Below are 22,127 nucleotides of genomic sequence, written 5' to 3'. Positions count from 1 at the left end.
GTGAAAATCCCAGGAGGTCAGCAGTTACAGAAATATTTAAACCAGCCCATCTGGCACCAACAATCATGCCATGGTCGAAATCACTGAGAACACATTTTTTCCCCATTTTGATGGTTGATGTGGACATTAACTGAAGCTCCTGACACATATCTGCATGATTTTATGTATTACACTGCTGCCACACAGTTGGCTGATTAGATAATTGCATTAATAAATAGGTATACAGGCGTTGCTAATAAAGTGCTCAGTGAGTGTATTTACAAGATTAACATGAAACTATTGGAAGTAAAAATACATGATACCTAATTGATAAACCCTTCAAGTTCTAGTGATGGAGATTTAGATTCATCCCAGTGACTCTTTTTACCAAATAGAATCGTTTAATTGATCCGTTCATTCACCATTTATGCAGAGTAGCGAGTAGGTGGTGACAAATGAATGTCTTTAATGTAGGGCTGTCGATCGATAAAAAAATGTAATCGAATTAATTACATGATGTCCCGATTAATTAATCGTGATTAATCGCATTTAATCGCATATACAAATATATGCTGAGAAAGCCCCTCATATAACAATAATTCAATATATAATGATTAAATAATTATACATAGTTATATTTAATATTTAAAAAAAATTGTAAAAAAAAATATATATATATATATATACACAGTACAATATATACAATTAAATGCATTACATTCTTGTGGCAGGACAGTTAATCATTGATAAGACAATACAAAAAAATTACTACCATATTATTGAACATAAGTCAGTCATTGGCACACAGTTCATAGCAATCCATTTCACAAGTGAATTTGTCAATCAGTTTGAGATTTATTATGAGGGCTTGTTTAAGGAACCGTCAATTCTCAGGTGCAATGCGTCATAACCTTAAAATATTTAGGTCACTGTGTCAAGTTAAATATAGTTTAATACTTAAAACACATCTTGAGATCCCTTAAGTTCGAATTTGCGCTCCATCAAATGTTTTGAACGCTAGAGCGTAACTGAATGTCTGTTTTGTGCTGTCTGGTTGTTTTCTTCAGTGTATAAACTGTGCGTTGCCACACAGCTGAAATTTCAATTACTGCCCTCTGGAGTAAACAGATGGTACTAAAAGCTTGCATTTCTAAGGAATCTTCCTTATTATAATCCGAAGGCATTGCGATTAATTGTGTTAATTTTTTTAACGCGTTATTTTTAATAAAATTAAGCGCACTGAATTAACGTTAAATCGACAGCTCTACTTTTATGTTATTATGAGTGAGTCAAAACACATAATTTCTGATTAAACTTATATTATTAAAAAAAATACAATTGTTCATGAGCGAAAACAAATTGCAATACTTAACCCACATTTTTAGAGATTACAGTTAAATCCCAAAGTATTTTTCAAGCTTGTAAATACTTCTATAATTGTGCTTTAGCTTGTCGCCAATAACTACAGCAGGGCTCTTCAACTATCCAATTCTGTTCAGTCAATAATTTGTTCATGGCCCATCAATTGATTTAGATGAAATTGCTTTACTGCCTGATAACATCAGTACACTCTCTGTACAAAACTCAGCATAGCAATTGCCAATTAATGGACCACAGTCCATATTAAGATTAAGGGAGCCAGCATGTTTAAGCTTTTTCTGGACATATTTCAGCTACCCTAGTTTCCCAAACATGACCTGGCACCGTTTAGGCGCACATACAGGACAATATTAATGTCTCATTCAATCAGATGTATTTTAGCTGCTAATCTCCCAATGTAGAGAAGAGATTAGCCACAGACGTTGATACAGAGGTATGTCAGTTCATTAGGCACAATGGCATGGATGTAAATGTCTGATAATTCCACTAGCTCCATTTGTGCCAAAGTTTAAAATATTCTCAGGACCAGGAAAGGCCCCACTTTCCTTACTAAATGGGAGTTTTAAAATGGAGGAAAAAAAGAAATTTTACTTTTATTCTGTGTTAAAAGTATTTGTGACAAGTAACAATTATACATTAAACTGTCTTTTATTTCTGGATAATCTGGCCCTTGAAAGAATGTACAACCCTGGGTGACAGGCTTTTACTAACTATAGGCTTTACTCAGGGGCGGACTGTGAAGATACATTTTGAATTTGAATTTATAAAGCCTTCAGCATACTTTTTAGGATAACATTTTTAAGAGATCATAAGCATCCTAAGTGCAAAAATAGATTTAAACACACAATCGTACTTACCATGCACACAATCAGTTGAAATCTTGTTTATACTGTATATCTAGGAGATGTATATTAACTAAATGGTATTTTGAGCCCAAAGTTGGTGGAAATTGGCCAGTATTATTGAATTGTTATTATGTAAACTTTTAAGTTTTAGCTTTTGGTCTAGCAAAATAGATCCTCACATTTGTTTGGTTTGTTTATTTTGTGGTAGAACATAATTAAAGCTGGAAGTGCGCTCCTTGACCCGGTCAACAAGGAGCACTGGGATAAGATACAGCGCTCTGATGGGGGAACGGCCCACCTGCTACGTGATTTTGAAGAGTATGCCAACACTTTGGTACAGAACATGAGGAAGACCTACCTTAGAACCTTCACCATCATCACTGACAACATGAGTTAGTATTGGATCCTTTTCCCATAACCTGTCTTGCTCAGTTTTGACTGTATGTTTAGAACAAATGTATTTACTCACTTTCTTCATGTTTAAGTTGTTGCTGTAGATTATCTGGACTCTAACACAGACCAGGCTAAGATCCCGTGCTTTCAGGAGATCAGGAAGGTGTACTCAGAAGAGCTGGAGTCGTTTATCATCTTCCCAAACCTAATTGCCATGCCAAAAAAGAGCAAAGGTTGGCACTTCACTCCAACTAGACATTTGTCAGTAGTTTTAATCGAAAAGTGCATTGTTCAAACAAAAACATTTCTATATTTAAATGATCGAGTAAACTTTAGCATACATTTTCTATAGATCTGTTCACCATGGAGCCCCCATCCCAGATTGAAGCAACCAAGTCTTACACTACTGACGATGAATCAGATCTTGTTGATCCAGCACCATCCTTGAAGAAAAGACGACGCCATGCAGAACCAACTGACCCGCCTGCTGTAGTCATGGTGATGATCTACAGGTCTCTGGGTCTACTGCTTCCAGAGAGCTATGATCCGGACCGGCGCAGCCTTAGGTACAACTTGAGCCCTATGATTTTACATAAAAACAACAGATTTCCTTATCCAGTAGATGCAATGCTAGTGAAACCAACAACTAATATCAATAATATTTCAATAATAATGTCATGACAATGGGCTGTTATTTATGCTTGAATACTTAAAGGAACAGTTCACAGAAAAATTAAAATTATCTCACTGTTCACTTACCCTCATGCCAGATGTGTATAACTTTCTTTCTTTAGCAGAACACAAAGATTTTTAGAAAAATATTTAAGCTCGGTAGGTCCATACAATGCAAGTGAATGGTGACAAAAATTTTAGGCAACATAAAAGCCAATCTATAAAACTCCAGTGGTTTAATCCATGTCTTCTGAAGCAATCCAGTTGGTTTAGGGCAGTGGTTCTCAACCGGTGGGACACTCTCCCGGGGGGACGCGAGTAGGCTACGATGGAAGGGAAAAAAAACTGGAAAAAAAAAATTTGGGGCACATTTTTTTATCACTAAACTACTGTCATAAAAAGTTATAGTTTTGTATATACATAACTCCTGAATAAAAATTAAAATGTGTTTGGACTGATTTAAAAAAAAAAGTTTTGAACAAATTTGATTGGTTTGTCGATAGTGAGCGCAAATGCAAGTGATAAGCATAAGCGGTTTCATTAAGCGAGTCATTGAGTCGTTCATTCAAACGATTCGTTCAAACGGCCGATTCATCAAGAATGAGACAGATGTTTGTGAATGGGTCATTGAATCTTTGACTCAACCGATTCATTCACAACGCTGAATCATTCAAAACACGATTGAGTATTGCTGTGAGATGCGCTATGGCTATGCTGTGATCTTTGTTTGGATTCATCGGATCTATTTTCGCTGCTAAAATAGACCAAAACAGTCATTATTTCGTCTAAAATATAAGTGACTTAATATTATTAACATGTTTGTTGAACTGTCATATGAAATCAGTGTCACATTTTCAATCGTGAGGTGATGGTAAATTAAGTGATGGTCAGTTGTCAGCTCTCTTGGTAGTCAGGTCGTGTGATGTATGTTGCTGAACTGTATTCAAATGTTATAAATATAAAAACACCACATTTTGAAATTTAACTGCAGTATGTCAGTTTAGTTTATTTGTGTGTGCTGCGCTCATAGACTTTAGAAAACGGCGCTCATTTGTGTGATTTCAACCTGTCTTTGCAAGGCCGCGAAACTCGTATTTTGCTCCTTGCAGACAAAATGCACGCCTTCACACAAAAACTAGACCTCTGGCATGGCCGCATCAGTCGAGGGAACTGCGACATGTTCCCCAGCCTTGCAGACTTTATCACTGATGCAGGCACGTCACACGATTTCTCCTCCCTATTTCAATCAGCGTCTGAGCACCTGTCAGCAATGAGAAAACAATTTGCGACGTACTTTAAAGAGGATTATCGCTCTTTTGCGTGGGTTCGAGATCCGTTTGTGTGCACAGCAAACGAGCTATCAATTGATAAGCAGGAACAGCTTATTGAGCTGAAGAGTGACAGCAGACTGAAGGAACTCTTTAGCTCCTGCCCTCTTTCATCATTCTGGGCAGCATTGATGCAGGAATACCCTGAACTCTGTGACGTCGCCTTGAAGATTCTCCTTCCTTTTGCGTCGACATATTTGTGTGAGGCAGGATTCTCAAAAATGACTGCACTCAAAACGACATACCGCAATCGTGCACAAATCGAGGATGATTTGAGGCTATGTTTATCAAATATTGAGCCAAGAATTGAGGATCTTTGCAAGGCAAAGCAGGCTCAGGTCTCACATTAACATCACCTACCAGCAAGCTTCTGTAAAAAATGTAGATGATGCCTACTTTTAATAAAGCATAAATTAATATTAGAGGTCTGGTGCCAATTCCCAATTATAGCAATAGCCTAGTAATGATAATAGGCCTACTGATGATGATAATAATAATAATAATAATAATAATAACAACAATAAAGCATGTAACCTCATATAATTATATAGCAATAGCCTAGTAATGATGATAGGCCTACTACTACTCATAATAATAATAATAATAATGCCTGCAAGCTCACATTAGAAGTCTGGTGCTACTGCCAATTATAATAATAATAATAATAACAACAATAAAGCATGGGGCGGGGCGGGGGGCACTGGGGCCCCAACTGCAATGAACCAGCTTTGGGGGGGCCCAGCTTGCAAAAGGTTGAGAACCCCTGGTTTAGGGGGAGAGAGGACCAAAATGTCAGTTTTCACCATAAATCTTGACATCTGTAGTCTCTTTGGCGATCATGATTTCAAGCTCAATTACACTTCCTAGCTCCATCTGGCACTCTACGCATGCATCAAGCACTAGGAAGTGTAAATGAGCTTGAAAACATGATCATGCCTAGAGACTGCAATGGCAAAATGTGCATTGATAAAGGAGTGAAATTGTGGTCTGATCTCACCCACAGTTGATTGGATCACTTCAGAAGACATGGGGTGTTTTCACATTTCTAAGAACGCAATTATGCAATTGTGTTAGCGTGGAGCCTGGTGTTGTCAAGCATCCTGGAACAACGAACTCTGAAGGACAGGAGGATATAGAATGCATCTATTGCAAGCTTTGAGATGTGCTGCGATCTTCCCGCAATTAACCGTAACAGCACATTTGAAGCCAGTGAGAGAACTTCTGGCATTTTCACACCAGTGACAGCATTATTATCATCCCACCAATGAGGTTTTGAAGGACTAGTGACACGTTAAACACTTCCTTCATGTGTTTATTACTATATTAAAATAATAACAAATCAACAAATATTGACGATACTCACAAGCTATGACTTTCGTGAGATCACAGCAGGAAACTCTTGAGGTAAAACCACTTAGTATATATGATATAGTGGGTAAAATACAATGATAAATGTCCTTTGTCTGCCACTGTAGTACCAGGTTCTTGCCCACAAGTCACCATCCAATGCATCCTTGATATCTGGCCTTATCAAGAACACATCCATGTAATTATATGCATTCCCTGTACTTGCATTCTTGAGGATTGGAATTGAACTTCAGCAGTGGATGATGACGCCGAATGAGTCCACGAGAATGTAAGAACACAAAAGAGAAAGAGCTATGAATTAAACCACTGGAGTCGTATGGATTACTTCTATATTGCCTTCATGTGCTTTTTGGAGCTTGAACGTTTTGGACACCATTCACTTGCATTGTTTGGGCCTACAAAATATTTTCTTCTAAAAATCTTAATTTGTGTTCTCCAAAAGATGAAAGTCATACACATCTGAGATGGCATGATTGCGAGTAAATGATGAGAGAATTTTTATTTTTGGGTAAACTATTCCTTCTATTACATTAATGCTTAGTATGTATCCAGGATAATAATGATATATAAAGATGTCTGGTCCTCTACATGTCCCCAGACTGCCCACTCGTCCCGTCATCAACACCCCTATAGTGAGTGTGTTGGTCCACAGAGAGGGAGAACCAATCACTAACCCCCTCCAAAGACCCATCACTCTAAACTTCAGGCTCCTGGAGATCCACGAGAGGAGCAAACCTGTGTGTGTCTACTGGAACCACTCCATCCTGTAAGTATCTATAGTCATTAACGATGTCATTCTGTCACATCTAGAAGGAAACCTTCTACCATTTTGTGGTTTGGAGTTTTAGTTATCTGTTTTACATTTATTGCTGTTCTTTATTAGGGATGCTGTTGGAGGTGCCTGGTCTTCTAAAGGCTGTGAGCTGGTCTTCAGGAACTCAACTCACATCAGCTGTCAGTGTAACCACATGAGCAGCTTTGCTGTTCTCATGGACATCTCCAAACGAGAGGTAGGACAAAGATTTAGGAGATGTCTCCATAATTAGTTGTGGTTTACAATTAATGTGATTGATCTAATTGCATATGTTAATAAATAGGCATTTAATGTTGTTACATTAGTAAAAGCATTTTAGATTATTGGCAGTTACATTTCATCAAACAAGCTTCGATCTGTAAACATAATCTTGTTAACTTAACGCATTGTTTTTATCACTATCATGACTGAACCCTTTGTCTTCTTATCCTTAGCATGGTGACATTCTTCCTCTGAAAGTGGTGACTTACACAACAGTGTCTTCCTCTCTGGTGGCCCTCCTTATCACATTCCTCCTGTTAGCTATCCTCCGCAAGCTACGCTCCAACCTACACAGCATCCACAAGAACCTGGTGGCTGCCATCTTTCTCTCTGAGCTCATCTTCCTCACTGGCATCAACCAGACTGACAGCCCGGTGAGCAAACAATGAGAGGTCTCAGAACACTAAACAATAAAACCTATTAGTCATTGTTATTACTTATCCTCCTGAGACCAGAACGTGACTGTTATGAGCATTTTCCATTTCCCTTTTAGATTTGTAACTACAGTAGTATTTCCTAATAAACATGCAAAAAAAAAAAAAATGTATGGCAACATATGTGGACAGAGGGACTAAAGTGTGAAATTTTAAATAATACCAAGCTACAGAAAGTCAGATTCTTTTTTTTTATCAAATTGTTTACTATGTTTACAGAAGTGTTGTTTATTCATTTTTTTGAGATGTTACAGACATTACATCAGAAATTAGCTTAATTAATTCTGATTCAAATGAATGGCCAGCATCATCCAATCACTGCCAACCATTTAAAAATAAAATTATATATTATAAATTCTGAATCTACAATATGTACTGATAATCATTGTCCCATGTCTGCCAAACATATTGAGTGGTTCAAACATTATCTTGAACTTCTGATTGGCGGTTTGGATTGAATGCACTTAGCTGCGTTGGGAGCTGTAGATTGCTCCCTTGCTACCTGTTCGAAATGCACCTTATTTTCATGCTTACTCCATATGAAACAAATTTGTTTAGCTTTTGGATGAACCCATTGATTCTCAATGTGATAATACAAAGTAAATATAGGAATTCTAAGAAAATAAAGTACACATTAGTGTACATTGTGTTTAGTAGCGTGGTGTTTCACAATAAATTGCTCAAACTTTAAAAATGGCATATCGGATGAAACTAGAGACTAATCTTTTTACTCAAACAGGTTTCAATGTAAAATCTTAATTAGGTTTCTTACCAGTAGTAGTTTTGATGGTGTTTCTCCCAAAGACAATCTCTGATGTGGTCAGCTTCATGTTGTTTTGTCACATGACTCCATCCATAGTATGTTTTTTTTTTACCTTTACTGACAGCCCAGAGTCTCCTGAACTGAGATCACTCTGTTTAAATGAATTTAAATTATGAATTGCATAAATAAAATGTCTATGCATGTGTACACAGGGTCACATTTGGTTAAAAATAGGTCTTAAAGATCAGAGTTTTCTGAGACAAAAACAGCACTTATACTAAACCCCTTTCTTATCTGATTTGTAGTTTATATGTACAATAGTGGCCATTCTGCTACACTATTCGTACATGTGCACATTTGCCTGGATGTTTGTGGAGGGGCTGCACATCTATCGCATGCTGACTGAGATGCGTAACATCAACCAGGGCCACATGCGCTTCTACTATGCTATCGGCTGGGGCATACCTGCTATTATAACTGGTATAACAGTCATATACACATACAAACTCATTCACTTACATGGTCATGGCTTGAATCTGCTGTATCCTTGGCTTTATCTGTCTGTTTGTCTCTGTCAGGTCTGGCTGTGGGTTTGGATCCTCAGGGTTATGGAAACCCTGACTTCTGCTGGCTCTCTGTTAATGACACTCTCATCTGGAGCATCACTGGACCTATCTCCACAGTAGTGCTGGTAAGCATGTGTGTGTGTCATAATATATGTGTTTTAAAGGAATTGTTCGCCCAAAAATGAAAGTTCTGTCATCATTTACTCACTGTCATACTATCCCAAATCCATATGGCTTTCTATATTTCATGGCAATCAAAAGGAGATATTTTGAAGACTGTGCTGGTCATTCTTTTCCATGCAAGTATAATGAATGGACAGAAGCTTTCAAGCTTCAAAAAGGACACAAAAGCACCATAAAAGTGTCTATACGACTTGTGCTCTATATTCCAAGTCTTGTGAAGCCATACACATTTTTTTTTGGAGAGATATACCAAAGTTTTTGGTGGAACAACTATTCCTTTCATTTGAACCTCGTGGTGGATATTTTCCTTTCCTCCAGCCTCTGTTCTACTAACTGAAGACTTTTTGAACAAAAATCTCTTTATTTAACAGATGAACATAGTTCTGATTGTGCTGGCAGCAAAAGCTTCATGTGGACGGAGGCAGCGAACAGAGAAGTCAGGGGCAATGTAAGTTCCACAAGAGAGTTCACACTTTAAACCAAACAACTCTGAAACATTGGTAGAGGTTCAGTTGAATCAACAGAGAACACATAGGTCTCAAATCAGACATTAAATATGATTTATTCTGTAGACCAAACATTACATTTTTCGTTCTCTAGCTCTGCTTTACGAGTGGCCTTCCTCCTCCTATTGCTCATCAGTGCCACCTGGCTGCTAGGTCTAATGGCAGTCAATAGTGATGTGCTGTCCTTCCACTACCTCTTTGCCATTCTCAGCTGCCTACAGGTACAACTAACTAAGTCATATCTTGCATGAATAATATACACTGTTTGTAAGGACACAAATTTAGACTTGATGACCAATTTGGGAATGTTATTGTCCCAATTGTATTTTTAGACATGCTGATACTGTAGGTGTATCTCTAACAAACAGGGATTTTGTTAATTACTAAGATATATATATATATATTTTAATTTCAAGTGAAAAGTATATGTATGTGAAGTGAAGACTCCTTAATTTTTTCAATTCCAGGGTATTTGCATCTTCTTTTTCCACTGTGTTTTCAACAAAGATGTGAGAAGAAACTTGAAAAGTGTCTTTACAGGGAAGAAAGTGCCAGTTGATGAGCCCAGTACAACACAAGCTACTTTACTCACTGTGAGTTTGACAAGGTCATTTTTAACAGCTGTTTAATCCTTAAATGCATGTGTGTTTCGCCAAACATTATTACATACCTCGCGTCCTTAGTGACTCGGCACGTATATCTATCACAAACGGATCTACAACATGCCCAGATAGTGGCAAATTTTCAAAGCAATATATTTTTATATTGTTTGATGTTTTATTTTTCATGTTTTTAAGAGATGATGCAACAAATCACAGAACAGGCTTCATTACTTCCACACTGAAATTTCATGATATGCAACTGGCTGTCAAACACATATTGAGCTATACATGACACATAATCTACACAGAAACTACACATATTTATTGTATAGATGCACAACTTACATAATTACAGTAGTACACCCAGAGGACAATAGCCATATCATACTGTTCATGTGTTGTACTTGCTTTGTGTGAATGACCCAATGCATTTTTTGTAATTAAGCAATTATAAACATTTATTTTTTTTTCATAAGAGAAAGGGTGAAGAATACTAAAGAGGGGTGGGCATAAATCCAAAAACTGAATGAGTTACAGGGGGTGAATAAGGTCCCAGGTCACTAAAGACCTGAGGTATGCATTTAGGGTTAAATAGCTTTTGAGAAAAACATAATAAATTACTGACTCCATCATTCTAGCGTTCTCTGAATGGTGACGCCTTCACAGAAGATGGAGGTTTGTACCGCACCACCATTGGAGAGTCCACTGTTTCTCTGGAGAGATCTGTTAGCTCAGCCAAAAGCCACGGCAGCAGCTACCTCGCTTGCACACTCAGGTAATATACCCTATAAAGGTTTGATAGTTGATACACTTTTTTATTGTGTTCTCTTTTTTCTCACATTTGGTGCTGTTTGCTAAGGCCAGCATCAATATTACATACAGTTGTTAGGATTGGGAATTTTTCAAAACCCCTAAACTTTAGCAATACACTTTGGCACAGTATTGCATTACATAACTTGCTCTGTGACATTTGTGCTGCGAAAATGGATGATACCTCAAATTGTGCAACTTGTTGAAAATTTTAACTCTGAACTCTGAACTCACATTTTCAATAACCAGGTCTCTGCAATGTAGCCTAACTAAATTAACCTCAGGAATTATTTAACTTAAACTCTATGCCATTGGCTGAAGAATTTGTCTGCAGCTGTGCTAGCAGTTGTTTCAATAACTTATTTGCACCAGTTATTTCTGGTTATATTGTAAGTTTATCAAAGGGGCATTAGGTTTTTCGGTCTACTGAATGTCTTAAACTTGTCAAGACTAAGTACATTTTAAATATCAATGGAGCCCCTTATCTTGTAGTCATTGTATTTTGTTGTTGTTGATGTTGTTGCTATTGCCATAACCACTAATAGAATTCCAGTGTTGTGAAAATCTCCTCATGAGTGAAGCATTGAAGGTGCACTAATTCACAACACTGTGTCATGTATTACATGTATTTTTGATCTAACATGTATTAATTAATTGTGTAATATGAGTACTCAAACAAACACTGTAAAGCACAGAGAAAATCTTATTAACTACTGTAACGATTGTGTGGAAGGAGGAGAAGGCAGACGGGAGGTGTGGATCCAAAAGCGGTCTTTATTTGAAATAACACAAACACTGGGGAAAATAAAAGGTCCACGATGGGGAAAGGAAACTAAAATGCTGGATAACGTACAGGAGGAGTGCAGACAGCGAACATACATGAAGGGTAGGGAAATCCTCGAACGGGCTGAGAGCTGGGAACAAGAGCAGCAGGGAGGTTAACACAGAACATGTAACGTCAGCGAACGACAACGGAGAGAGGAAACGACAGGGTTTAAATAGATCGACACGGTGATAACAAAATAGGCGACAGGTGCGGACAATAACGCTGTGACAGCGGTGATGAGGAGTGAGGACGAAGGGAAGTGTAGTTCTAACAGAGACAGTGAAACACAGGCGGGCAACAAGGAAGACAAGACAAGGAGCGTGTTCGGTGAAACGGAAAACACGGGACGGACAACAAGGAAGAGTGACATGGGACGCGACTGGCGAGAGTGAAATGGAAAACGCGGGGCGGACCACAATGAAAGGTGACATAAACGTGACTAGTGAAAACAGAGAACACAGGGATCGTAACATTAGCCCTCCTCAAAAGGACCGGATTCCAGACGGTCCTAACGAACGAAATAATAACAAAAATGACAAAACAACAACGAAAATGTTCACAAAGAGAGGGGCTAGAACAGGGGGAGAACCGACAGACAAAGGGGGGGCACAAGGGACACAAAGACAGTCCACGGAGGCACCAGGGGCAACTAGGCAGTCCACGGGGGCACAAGGGACAATTAGGCAGTCCACGGGGGCACAAGGGCCAGACTGGCAGACCAGGGAGGCCGAGAGGGCAGGCAAGCAGTCTCTGGGTGTGTGTGAAGGGCACCGGGTCAGGTGGCCTGGGGGGCGTCCACCGGGTAGGGACAGGTTTAGGAGGCCAGGGAGGTATCGACCAGTCAAGGACAGGTTTGGGTGGTCTGGGAGACGGCCACAATAGGGGGACAGGTTTGGATGGCCTGGGAGCTGGCCACAAGGCAAGGGCCAGTTCAGGGGACCTGGGAGGTGGCCACAGGACAGAGGCTGGTTGAGGTGGCCTAGGAGGTGGCCGTAGGGCAAGGACCGGTTCGGGGTGCCTGGGAAGCAGAGCCATGGAGGGCGAAGCCGCGGAAGGCTCGGGAGGCGGAGCCGAGGGAGGCTCAGGGGGCAGAGTCGAGGGAGGCTCGGGAGGCGGAGCCGAGGGAGGCTCAGGGGGCAGAGTCGAGGGAGGCTCGGGAGGCGGAGCCGAGGGAGGCTCGGGAGGCGGAGCTGAGGAAGGTGGCGCCGTAGGAGGCTCTAGAGGCGAAGCCCTGGAAGGCTCTGGAGGCGGAGCCAAGGGAGGTGGCGCCATAGGAGGCTTCCAGGCCTGGAAGGCTCTGGAGGCGTAGCCGATGGAGGTGGCGCCGTAGGAGGCTCTAGAGGCGGAGGCCTGGAAGGCTCTGGAGCCGGAGCAGAGGGAGGTTGCGCCGTAGGAGGTCCTAGAGGCGGAGGCCTAGAAGGCTCTGGAGGTGGAGCCGAGGGAGGCGGAACCATGGAAAGCCCTGGGGGCTCTGGAGGCGGAGCCGTGGACGGCTCAGGAGATGGAGGCGAGGGAGATGGCGCCGTAGGCGGCTCTAGAGGCGGAGGCCGGGAAGGCTCTGGAGGTGGAGCCGAGGGAGGTGGCGCCGTAGGAGGTTTCAGAGGTGGAGCCCTAGAAGGCTCTGGAGTCTCTGGGAGCAGAGCCGTAGGAAGCTCGGGAGGCGGAGCCGTAGGAGGCTCTGTAATCTCTGGGTGAAGAGCCATAGGAGGCTCGGGAGGCGGAGCCGTAGGAGGCTCGGGAGGTGGAGCCGTAGGAGGCTCTGGTGGCGGGGCCGTAGGGGGCTTGGGGAGAAGGGCCGTGGAAGGCTCGTGAGGCGTGGAGGTGGAGCCCTGGAAGACTCGAGTGACTTGCGGGGCGGAGCCCTGGGAGGCTCAAGAGACTCGAGAGGCGGAGCCCTGGAAGGCTCGAGAGGCTTGAGAGGCGGAGCCCTGGAAGGCTTGAGTGACTTGAGAGGCGGAGCCCTGGGAGGCTTGGGAGGAGGAGCCCTGGAAGACTCGAGAGACTTGGGAGGCGGAGCCCTGGGAGGCTCGAGAGACTTGAGAGGCGGAGCCCTAGGAGGCTCGGGAGGAGGAGCCCTGGAAGACTCGAGAGACTGGAGAGGCAGAGCCCTAGGAGGCTCGGGAGGAGGAGCCCTGGAAGACTCGAGAGACTGGAGAGGCGGAGCCCTAGGAGGCTCGGGAGGAGGAGCCCTGGAAGACTCGAGAGACTGGAGAGGCGGAGCCCTAGGAGGCTCGGGAGGAGGAGCCCTGGAAGACTCGAGAGACTTGAGAGGCGGAGCCCTAGGAGGCTCGGGAGGAGGAGCCCTGGAAGACTCGAGAGACTTGAGAGGCGGAGCCCTAGGAGGCTCGAGAGACTTGAGAGGCTGAACCCTGGAAGGCTCGAGAGGCTTGAGATGCGGAGCCCTGGAAGGCTCGAGAGGAGGAGCCCTAGGAGGCTCGAGAGGAGAAGCCCTGGGAGACTCGAGGGGCGCTGGCTCTAGGACGGGCACGACCACTGGCGCTGGCTCTTGGACGGTCCCGGCTACTGGCGCTGGCTCTTGGAGGGTCGAGGCAACAGGCGCTGGCTCTTGGAGGGTCGAGACTACAGGCGCTGGCTCAGGGACGGTCGAGGCTACAGGCGCTGGCTCTTGGACGGTCATGGCTACTGGCGCTGGCTCTTGGATGGTCATGGCTACTGGCGTTGGCTCTTGGACGGTCATGGCTACTGGCGCTGGCTCTTGGACGGTCGAGGCTACTGGCTCTGGCTCTTGGACGGTCGAGGCTACAGGTGCTGGCTCAGGGACGGTCGAGGCTACAGGTGCTGGCTCAGGGACGGTCAAGGCTACAGGCGCTGGCTCAGGGACGGTCGAGGCTACAGGTGCTGGCTCACTGACATCGGGGCCTAAGGGCTCTGGTTGGTTGACCGTGGCTGAAAGGGGCTCAGGCTCGCTGACCGTGGCTGACGAGGGCTCAGGCTCGCTGACGTGGGCTCAGGCTCGCTCACCGTGACAGGCGTGGGCGCAGGCTCGCTCACAGTGACAGGCGTGGGCTCTGGCTCGCAGACCGGGGCAGGTGTGGGCTCTGGCTTGCAGACCGGGGCAGGCGTGGGCTCTGGCTCGCAGACCGGGGCAGGCGTGGGCTGGGAGGCGGAAGCCCGTCTTCTCTTCCTCCTCCGGGCAGACGAGGTTGACCGTGTGGGTTCTGGGGAAGTGACTGGTGCGGGGGTTTGCTCGCTGACAGGTGGAGTTGGTGTGACAGGGAGAGTGACCACTGAGGGAGGAGAGGTAGGGTCCTCCTCAGCGATGCCCACAGTTAACGGCGAGCCGCAGACCCGCAAAGTCACCTCCACGAAGCTGCAGAGAGTCCACTCGTGCGTTGCTGGTGGCAACCGCTCCCTCAGTGAGGCGTTCAGGTCGCCCCTGAAGAAGACCACCGGGGCAGAGTCCGGGAAGTCAGAGACGTTAGCCAGCTCGAGAAAGTCGCCGATATGGTCCTCCACCGGTCGGTCCCCTTGCTTCAGGCAGAGTAGTTGGAAGTTGGATCCATTGTTTGGTCGTCGATCTGTAACGATTGTGTGGAAGGAGGATAAGGCAGACGGGAGGTGTGGATCCAAAAGCGGTCTTTATTTGAAATAACACAAACACTGGGGAAAATAAAAGGTCCACGATGGGGAAAGGAAACTAAAATGCTGGATAACGTACAGGAGGAGTGCAGAACAGCGAACATACAGGAAGGGTAGGGAAATCCTCGAACGGGCTGAGAGCTGGGAACAAGAGCAGCAGGGAGAGAGGTTAACACAGAACATGTAACATCAGCGAACGACAACGGAGAGAGGAAACGACAGGGTTTAAATAGATCGACACGGTGATAACAAAATAGGCGACAGGTGCGGACAATAACGCTGTGACAGCGGTGATGAGGAGTGAGGACGAAGGGAAGTGTAGTTCTAACAGAGACAGTGAAACACAGGCGGGCAACAAGGAAGACATGACAGGGAGCGTTTTCGGTGAAACGGAAAACACGGGATGGACAACAAGGAAGAGTGACATGGGACGCGACTGGCGAGAGTGAAACGGAAAACGCGGGGCGGACCACAATGAAAGGTGACATAAACGTTACTAGTGAAAACAGAGAACACAGGAATCGTAACAACTACAAAGGAAAAAATCCTGATTGTCATATTTGTCATATTGCTTTATTGCCAGCTGCATTTGGGAACATGTTACCATCATTAAATTACCTTATTGTGACTAATAGATCTTTTCAGTTTGTAGTCCTAAATTAGCATTTAGCATGGGTTGCCTATTACATTTTCTTTTTTTGTGTGTGATTTTCTCCACTTATCTCCCCATTTTGGAATGCCCAATTCCCAATGCGCTCCAAGTCCTTGTGGTGTCGTAGTGACTCCCCTCAATCCGGGTGGCAAAGGACGAATCTCAGTTGCCTCTGTGTGTGAGACCGTCAATCCACACATCTTATCACGGGGCTGGTTGAGCACGTTACCACGTAGACGTAGCACGTGTGAAGGCCTACACTATTCTCTGCGGCATCCACACAAAACTCGCCACGCGCCCCACTGAGAGTGAGAATCACACATTATAGCGACCACGAGGAGGTTACCCCATGTGACTCTACCCTCCCTAGCAACCGGGACAATTTGGTTGCTTAGGAGACCTGGCTGGAGTCACTTAGCATGCCCTGGATTCGAATTTGTGACTCCAACGGTGGTAGTCAGCATCAATACCCAGTTTTTTTATGGGCTAAGCACAGGTCCGTAGGCACCTACTGTATCTGTTAGTGTTCTTATTATTATTCTGCTCTAGATGTCTATGGCAGCCCAAAGTACTGTACATAGGAAAGTTATGAAATTTGGCACACTAATAGAGGACTCTCTAAAGTGTAACTGACCCAAATTTGGGCTCTCTAACTCAAACCCTTTAGCCCCACTAACTGTTAAAAATTTCACAGATGCTTCGGCCTATAACCGATTATAATCGTTACAATTTCCGCCCAACTAGATTTTCCACTCTTTTGAATTTTCAAAGAAAACTACTTTTTCAAACTCCTCCTAGACCAAATGTGTAATTTACTTGAAATTTGTCTTGTGTTATCTATAGACACTCATGACAAAAAGTAATGGAATACATGAAGATAATCCAAACTGTTCTTGAATACCGCATCAACGAAAGAGGCGAAATGGATTTGAGGCTGTATCTTCGCAACGCTTTGGTGTTTTGAAACAAAATATAACGTATATGGCAACGTATTGGTATATGGCATAACCACCATGCCCTGAGGGTACATGATAATTGATTTTCGGCCACAGTGCTACCTAGTGGTCAATAAATATGAAAATGGCTATTTTTTGCTCATAACTTCTGAATAGTTTGACCTAAAATTTCCTGTCTGCCATTTTAAATGCAATTAAAAACCTACTTTTGTGAGCACTTCCTAGCTGGTACATCTGATTTGCATGGAATTTGTTGTGTATCATTTAGGGACAGTCTTGGCAAAAAAGTTATGACAGACCAAACACATCAATGAAAATTTACCTGAGGCTGTGTCTTGACAATGCTGTGGCTTGTTGACATGAAACCTTGTTTGTGTCATTGTTACCGCACACTGACAGCATCATATAATTTTGGTGACAGTGCCACCTATTGGTCAAATGTTAGATTAGATTGCATTGTAATATAAGCGATTCTACTTTTACTTTTATGCCACTTTTCTTAAAATCATAATTATTAATTTACAATCACAATTCCTTACATGCCCTTGGTGTGCTTGGCGCCTTAATTGCTGCTGCTTCCTGTTTTCTGTTCTAATTATGTTTTTTGGAGGAAAATAAAGTCTGTCGTTTATTCTACAACATAAATTACACAGTGATCCCTCAGACTTGAATTTTTAAACCATTGTGTGCATTAAAAACGTAAGTTACTAACAAGTTTCTGCACAAGAGCCAAAAAGGTTAACCACTAAATTACATGTCCTTTGTCAAGCACATAAAGTTAACCCTTGATTAATGAAGTGTATTTCAGCAGATAACATTGTAGTCCTTATGTAGCAACTTGTTAGCAACTAATGTGTTACGATATTGTACTAATCGAAAACCGCTATTCTAAAAACCTATTAGAAATTCCACAGGAACTTCTTACAAAGTGGCCTTCTAGATTTGCCTACAATTTTTTTTTTTTTAAACATTACTAGACCTGTTTGGTCATAATGTGAAAGTAACAATGGGAACAATTAAACAATATATCATTAATGTTATGTAATTAAATGTATTATCATCATTCTATTGTTCTTTTCACACAGGGAGAAGAAGAAACGTAGCGTGTCCTCTAACGGTGGAAAAGTGGGATGTGATGAAGGAGACTCAACACTCTTCTTTCAGAGTAAAAAGGCAGAAGGTGAGGGTGGAAATAACACCCCATATTTTTTAGATTGTCTACACTTTTGATTTTAAAGTCGCTTAACTGGAATTCATTGGATTACACAGTCTACAACGGAATGCTCTTCTGTTAAGTAGTATTTAATAGCAGATCATCAGCAAATACCCAATGATATTTTCATGAATAAACCATTCCACCTGCCTTTCTTGATTTTTTGACTGACCCAACTTGTCCGTGTGTGCCTATTTAGACTCTGATTCAGACAGTGAGCTCTCTGTGGATGAGCACAGCAGCTCGTTTGCCTCCTCCCACTCCTCGGACAGTGAGGATGAGGCCAGACACTCCAAGACCAAGTGGAATAATGAGAGAACGCCCACCCACAGCATGCCCAAAGGTGCCCACGGCCTCTTCATTCACCTCTTAGATGTTTTATTACCCAAGCAAAGTTCATTTATCTTAATTTATTAAATGATTATGAAGCAAACTCGATGAAATGAAACACACATTTCTGTGATAAATGCTAAATATCTAACCTTTATTTGAAATTTTAATGGATGTGATTTTACTGTATATTTTACAGTCAATGCAGTGTCCAGTCGTGGGAAGCCATACTGGCTGGAGGAGCCGCCCACAGCCAGTGAAAGTGAGGATACGGGTGTTCCAGAGACATTGCGTGTGGAGACGAAAGTGAATGCAGAACTTCATCAGGGGAATAAGTTAAATCACAATGGAGACGTGTCTCAGAGTGAGAGTTCACATAGTCAACCAAACAGCAACCAGCTACCCAGGAGAGGTGAACATTTAACACCACATGAGAGATGTAAACACACAGTATACAGTATATAATGAATATATCCAATATATTGCATACTTTATTCCGTTCATTTATTAATATTATTGAATACTATATACTACTTATTGTATTTAATATTCTATCAGTTTTATTCAGTATTGCAAAATAATCCAATTAAATAATTTTAGCACCTTGAAAAGAACTTGAAAGCTGGGGTGACACAAATCTGCAGAGATTTCTTTAAAAATAATGACATGAATAGTTTTAATTTATCATTTAATGTCATACATAGTCCAGTAAACATAAAAAACCTAAATATTCTGTGACCACCTTTGCCTTTACAACAGCCCCAATTCTCCTAGGTACACCTGGACACAGTTTTTCTTGGATGCTGGCAGATAGGATGTTCCAAGTTACTTGGAGAATTCACCACAGTTCTAACAATTTAGGCTGTCTCAATTGCTTCTGTCACTTTATGCAATCTCAGACTGACACAATGTTCAGTGGGGTCTTTGTGGGGGCCATGAAACCTGTTGCAGAGCTCCCTGTTCTTCTATTCTATTCTTTTCTATTTGCAAAAGTAACGTTTGGGAGTCTAACATCTATTTTTCCTATTGACAAACTAAAGCTGAAGATATAAATAACCATCCTAAGTCAAATGCTTTTGTGAAACATCTTATGTGCCTAAGACTTTTGCTGTACGTAACGTAAATTAAGGTTTCCTAACCGGGGGTTTGTGAAATTGTAATTTAAATCCCAATGCCAAAGTAATTCAAATAGAAACCTATAGTTTTTATATAATATATTACAGTGGCAAGAAAATGTATGTGAACCCTTTGGAGTTTGCTGATTTTCTCCAGTAATTGGACATAAAATGTGATCTCATCTTTAAAGTCACAAGTATAGACAAAGCACAATGTGCTTAAGCTAACAACACACAAACAATTATAATCTTTCATGTATTTATTGAACACATCCCATTAAAATTTAACAGTGCTGTGAAAAAACAGTAAGTGAATCCCAAGGCTAAAGACGACAAAAAAAGCTAATTAGAGTCAAGACCTGGCATCCAATTAATTAAACGAGGTTGGAGGTGTGGGTTAGAGCTACTTTGACTTGTAAAAAAAGCACTCAAACATGTTGAGTTTGCTATTCACAAGAAGTGTCTGCTCCGGTGGATCTTGCCATGCAAAAAAAGAGATCTCAGAAGAACTACGGTCAAGAATAGTTGCTTTGCATAAAAAGCTGGAAAGGGTTACAAAATTATTTCAAAGAGCTTAGGTATTCATCTGTCCACAGTTAGACAAATTGTCTATAAATGGAGATGATTTAGTACTGGAACTGGTTAACATCTCTGTTCATGAGTATACTATTTGGAAAATATTAAACAGGTATGGTGTCCATGGCAGGGCACCATGAAGGAAGCCGCTGCTTTCCAACAAAAAAAATTGCTGCGCCTTAAGTTTGCCAAAGACCACCTTGTACTCCACAATTCTACTATAATTTTTTTTGTGGACTGATGAAACTAAGGTTGAATTGTTTGGGAAGAACACGCAACACTACGAATGGCATTAAAAAGAGCACTGCATGCCAACATGAAAACATCATCCCAATAGTGAAGAACGGTGGAGGGAGCATCATTATTTGGGGCTGCTTCAGGGCCTGGAACAATTTCCATCATCAAGAGCAAAATTAATTCCCAAGTTTATATGTCATATAAACTACAGGATAATGTCAGGGTGGCTGTGTGCCAGCAGAAGTTCAGTAGAAGTTGGGTGATGCAGTAGGTAAATTAACCTTAACATAAAACGTAAATCCACTAAAGAATGGCTTCAAAAAAAGAAAATCCACTTTTAGAGTGGCCAGTTAGAGCCCAGATCTTAACCCATTAGAGATGTGGAATGACCTCATTAGAGCCATTCACACCAGACTTCCTAAGAATATGGCTAAGTTGAAGCAGTTCTGTAAGAAAGAATGGTCCAAAATGTGTGCAGGTGTAATCTGCAGCTACCACTTGGTTGAGGTTATTGCTGCCAAAGGAGGATCATTTGGTTATTAAATCCAATGGTTCACTTTTTCTACAGCACTGCGAATTTTTCATGGGATGTGTTCAATAAAGACATGAAAGATTATAATTGTTTGTGTGTTTTTAGCTTAAGCACATTGTGTTTCTCTATACTTGTGAATTTGAAAAGGATTAAATCACAATTTATGACCAATTAATGCACAAAACCACCTAATTCCAAAGGGTACACATACCTTTTCTTGCCTCTGTAAATGTATAAAAATGTTACTGTCAAAATAGAAAACTTATGATCTTATAAAAATGTATTCAGTTAGTTTTTAATTATTTGCAAATAACGTGTTCTGAAATGCATATTTATTAGGTTCACATTACATTAGATATTACACATTACTAGACATTTCAGCGGGTACTTCAAGTAAATATCCCATAATATCCATATATAAGTAACTACCTTTCCATTTACCGTCAGGCAAGTATCTGTCTAAACATGCAGGTGGAAAATTACTTAGACAAATGAAGACATAAAAACAATTATATATATAATTACAATGATGATAATAATCACGGTTCGGGGTGAATGTGTTTTTGTGTTATTTTATGTTTTAATCATAGATGTATAGGTTGCAGAGTTTCTCACAATGAACTGCTTTGTGGAAATAAAGTGAACTGAACTCAAAGCACCTCCTGAGCTGAGATGTCTGATGACGCGCATAGACGATACTGTTCCTGCAACAAAAAAAAAACAGAAACAAAGAAAGAGTGAGAACAATTTACATGCACATGTTCCACGAGACTGCACACCTCCATAAAAACAGTGTCATATAAGCGCATAGTCGGCTGTCATCTGTTCTTTATAATATAATGAAGTGTGTTTCTTCAAGTGCATGTCTGTGTGTCTACAGGGAAATTATTTTTAATATTAATTTGATAATAATAATAGCCTAATAATAATAATAATAATAATGTTGTACTTTAATGGGAAAACGAGGCCAAAGGCATCAGCTATTGTCGATCACTCTGACCATCGTTGATCCCCGAGATCATCGTCTGTCGGCACAACACTAATGTGCATTTCTCTCTATAAATTAACAAAATGTTCAGACAGTCTCCTTGCTGTTTTTTCCGCCACATTCAGAATCATTACTGCTTTTGCCTGTGTCGCCGTAGCTTGCTTTGTTTGTGCACTTGTAAAAATTATATTTTAAAGG

The 22,127-nt window shown here is 41.7% G+C and overlaps 1 protein-coding gene across 1 annotated transcript in view; it reads left to right on the top strand.

The window, feature by feature from the left end:
• The window catches only part of celsr1b (cadherin EGF LAG seven-pass G-type receptor 1b), an 87,356-nt gene that overhangs the window by 63,153 nt on the left and 2,076 nt on the right, over positions 1 to 22,127 (top strand). Inside the window, exons 19-33 of the mRNA XM_052119418.1 lie at positions 2,413 to 2,596; positions 2,690 to 2,830; positions 2,950 to 3,163; positions 6,564 to 6,731; positions 6,849 to 6,975; positions 7,214 to 7,414; positions 8,543 to 8,717; positions 8,816 to 8,928; positions 9,358 to 9,434; positions 9,587 to 9,713; positions 9,960 to 10,085; positions 10,733 to 10,869; positions 18,024 to 18,118; positions 18,351 to 18,494; positions 18,681 to 18,893. Of these exons, the coding sequence (XP_051975378.1) occupies positions 2,413 to 2,596; positions 2,690 to 2,830; positions 2,950 to 3,163; positions 6,564 to 6,731; positions 6,849 to 6,975; positions 7,214 to 7,414; positions 8,543 to 8,717; positions 8,816 to 8,928; positions 9,358 to 9,434; positions 9,587 to 9,713; positions 9,960 to 10,085; positions 10,733 to 10,869; positions 18,024 to 18,118; positions 18,351 to 18,494; positions 18,681 to 18,893 (2,242 nt within the window). The remainder of the gene's footprint in view (positions 1 to 2,412; positions 2,597 to 2,689; positions 2,831 to 2,949; positions 3,164 to 6,563; positions 6,732 to 6,848; positions 6,976 to 7,213; positions 7,415 to 8,542; positions 8,718 to 8,815; positions 8,929 to 9,357; positions 9,435 to 9,586; positions 9,714 to 9,959; positions 10,086 to 10,732; positions 10,870 to 18,023; positions 18,119 to 18,350; positions 18,495 to 18,680; positions 18,894 to 22,127) is intronic.

The sequence above is a fragment of the Xyrauchen texanus genome, chromosome 46 (assembly GCF_025860055.1).
Source record: "Xyrauchen texanus isolate HMW12.3.18 chromosome 46, RBS_HiC_50CHRs, whole genome shotgun sequence".
NCBI classification, from domain to species: domain Eukaryota; kingdom Metazoa; phylum Chordata; class Actinopteri; order Cypriniformes; family Catostomidae; genus Xyrauchen; species Xyrauchen texanus.
Note: the sequence above shows the minus strand (reverse complement) of the source record. Positions and strands in the feature narration are given on the sequence as shown.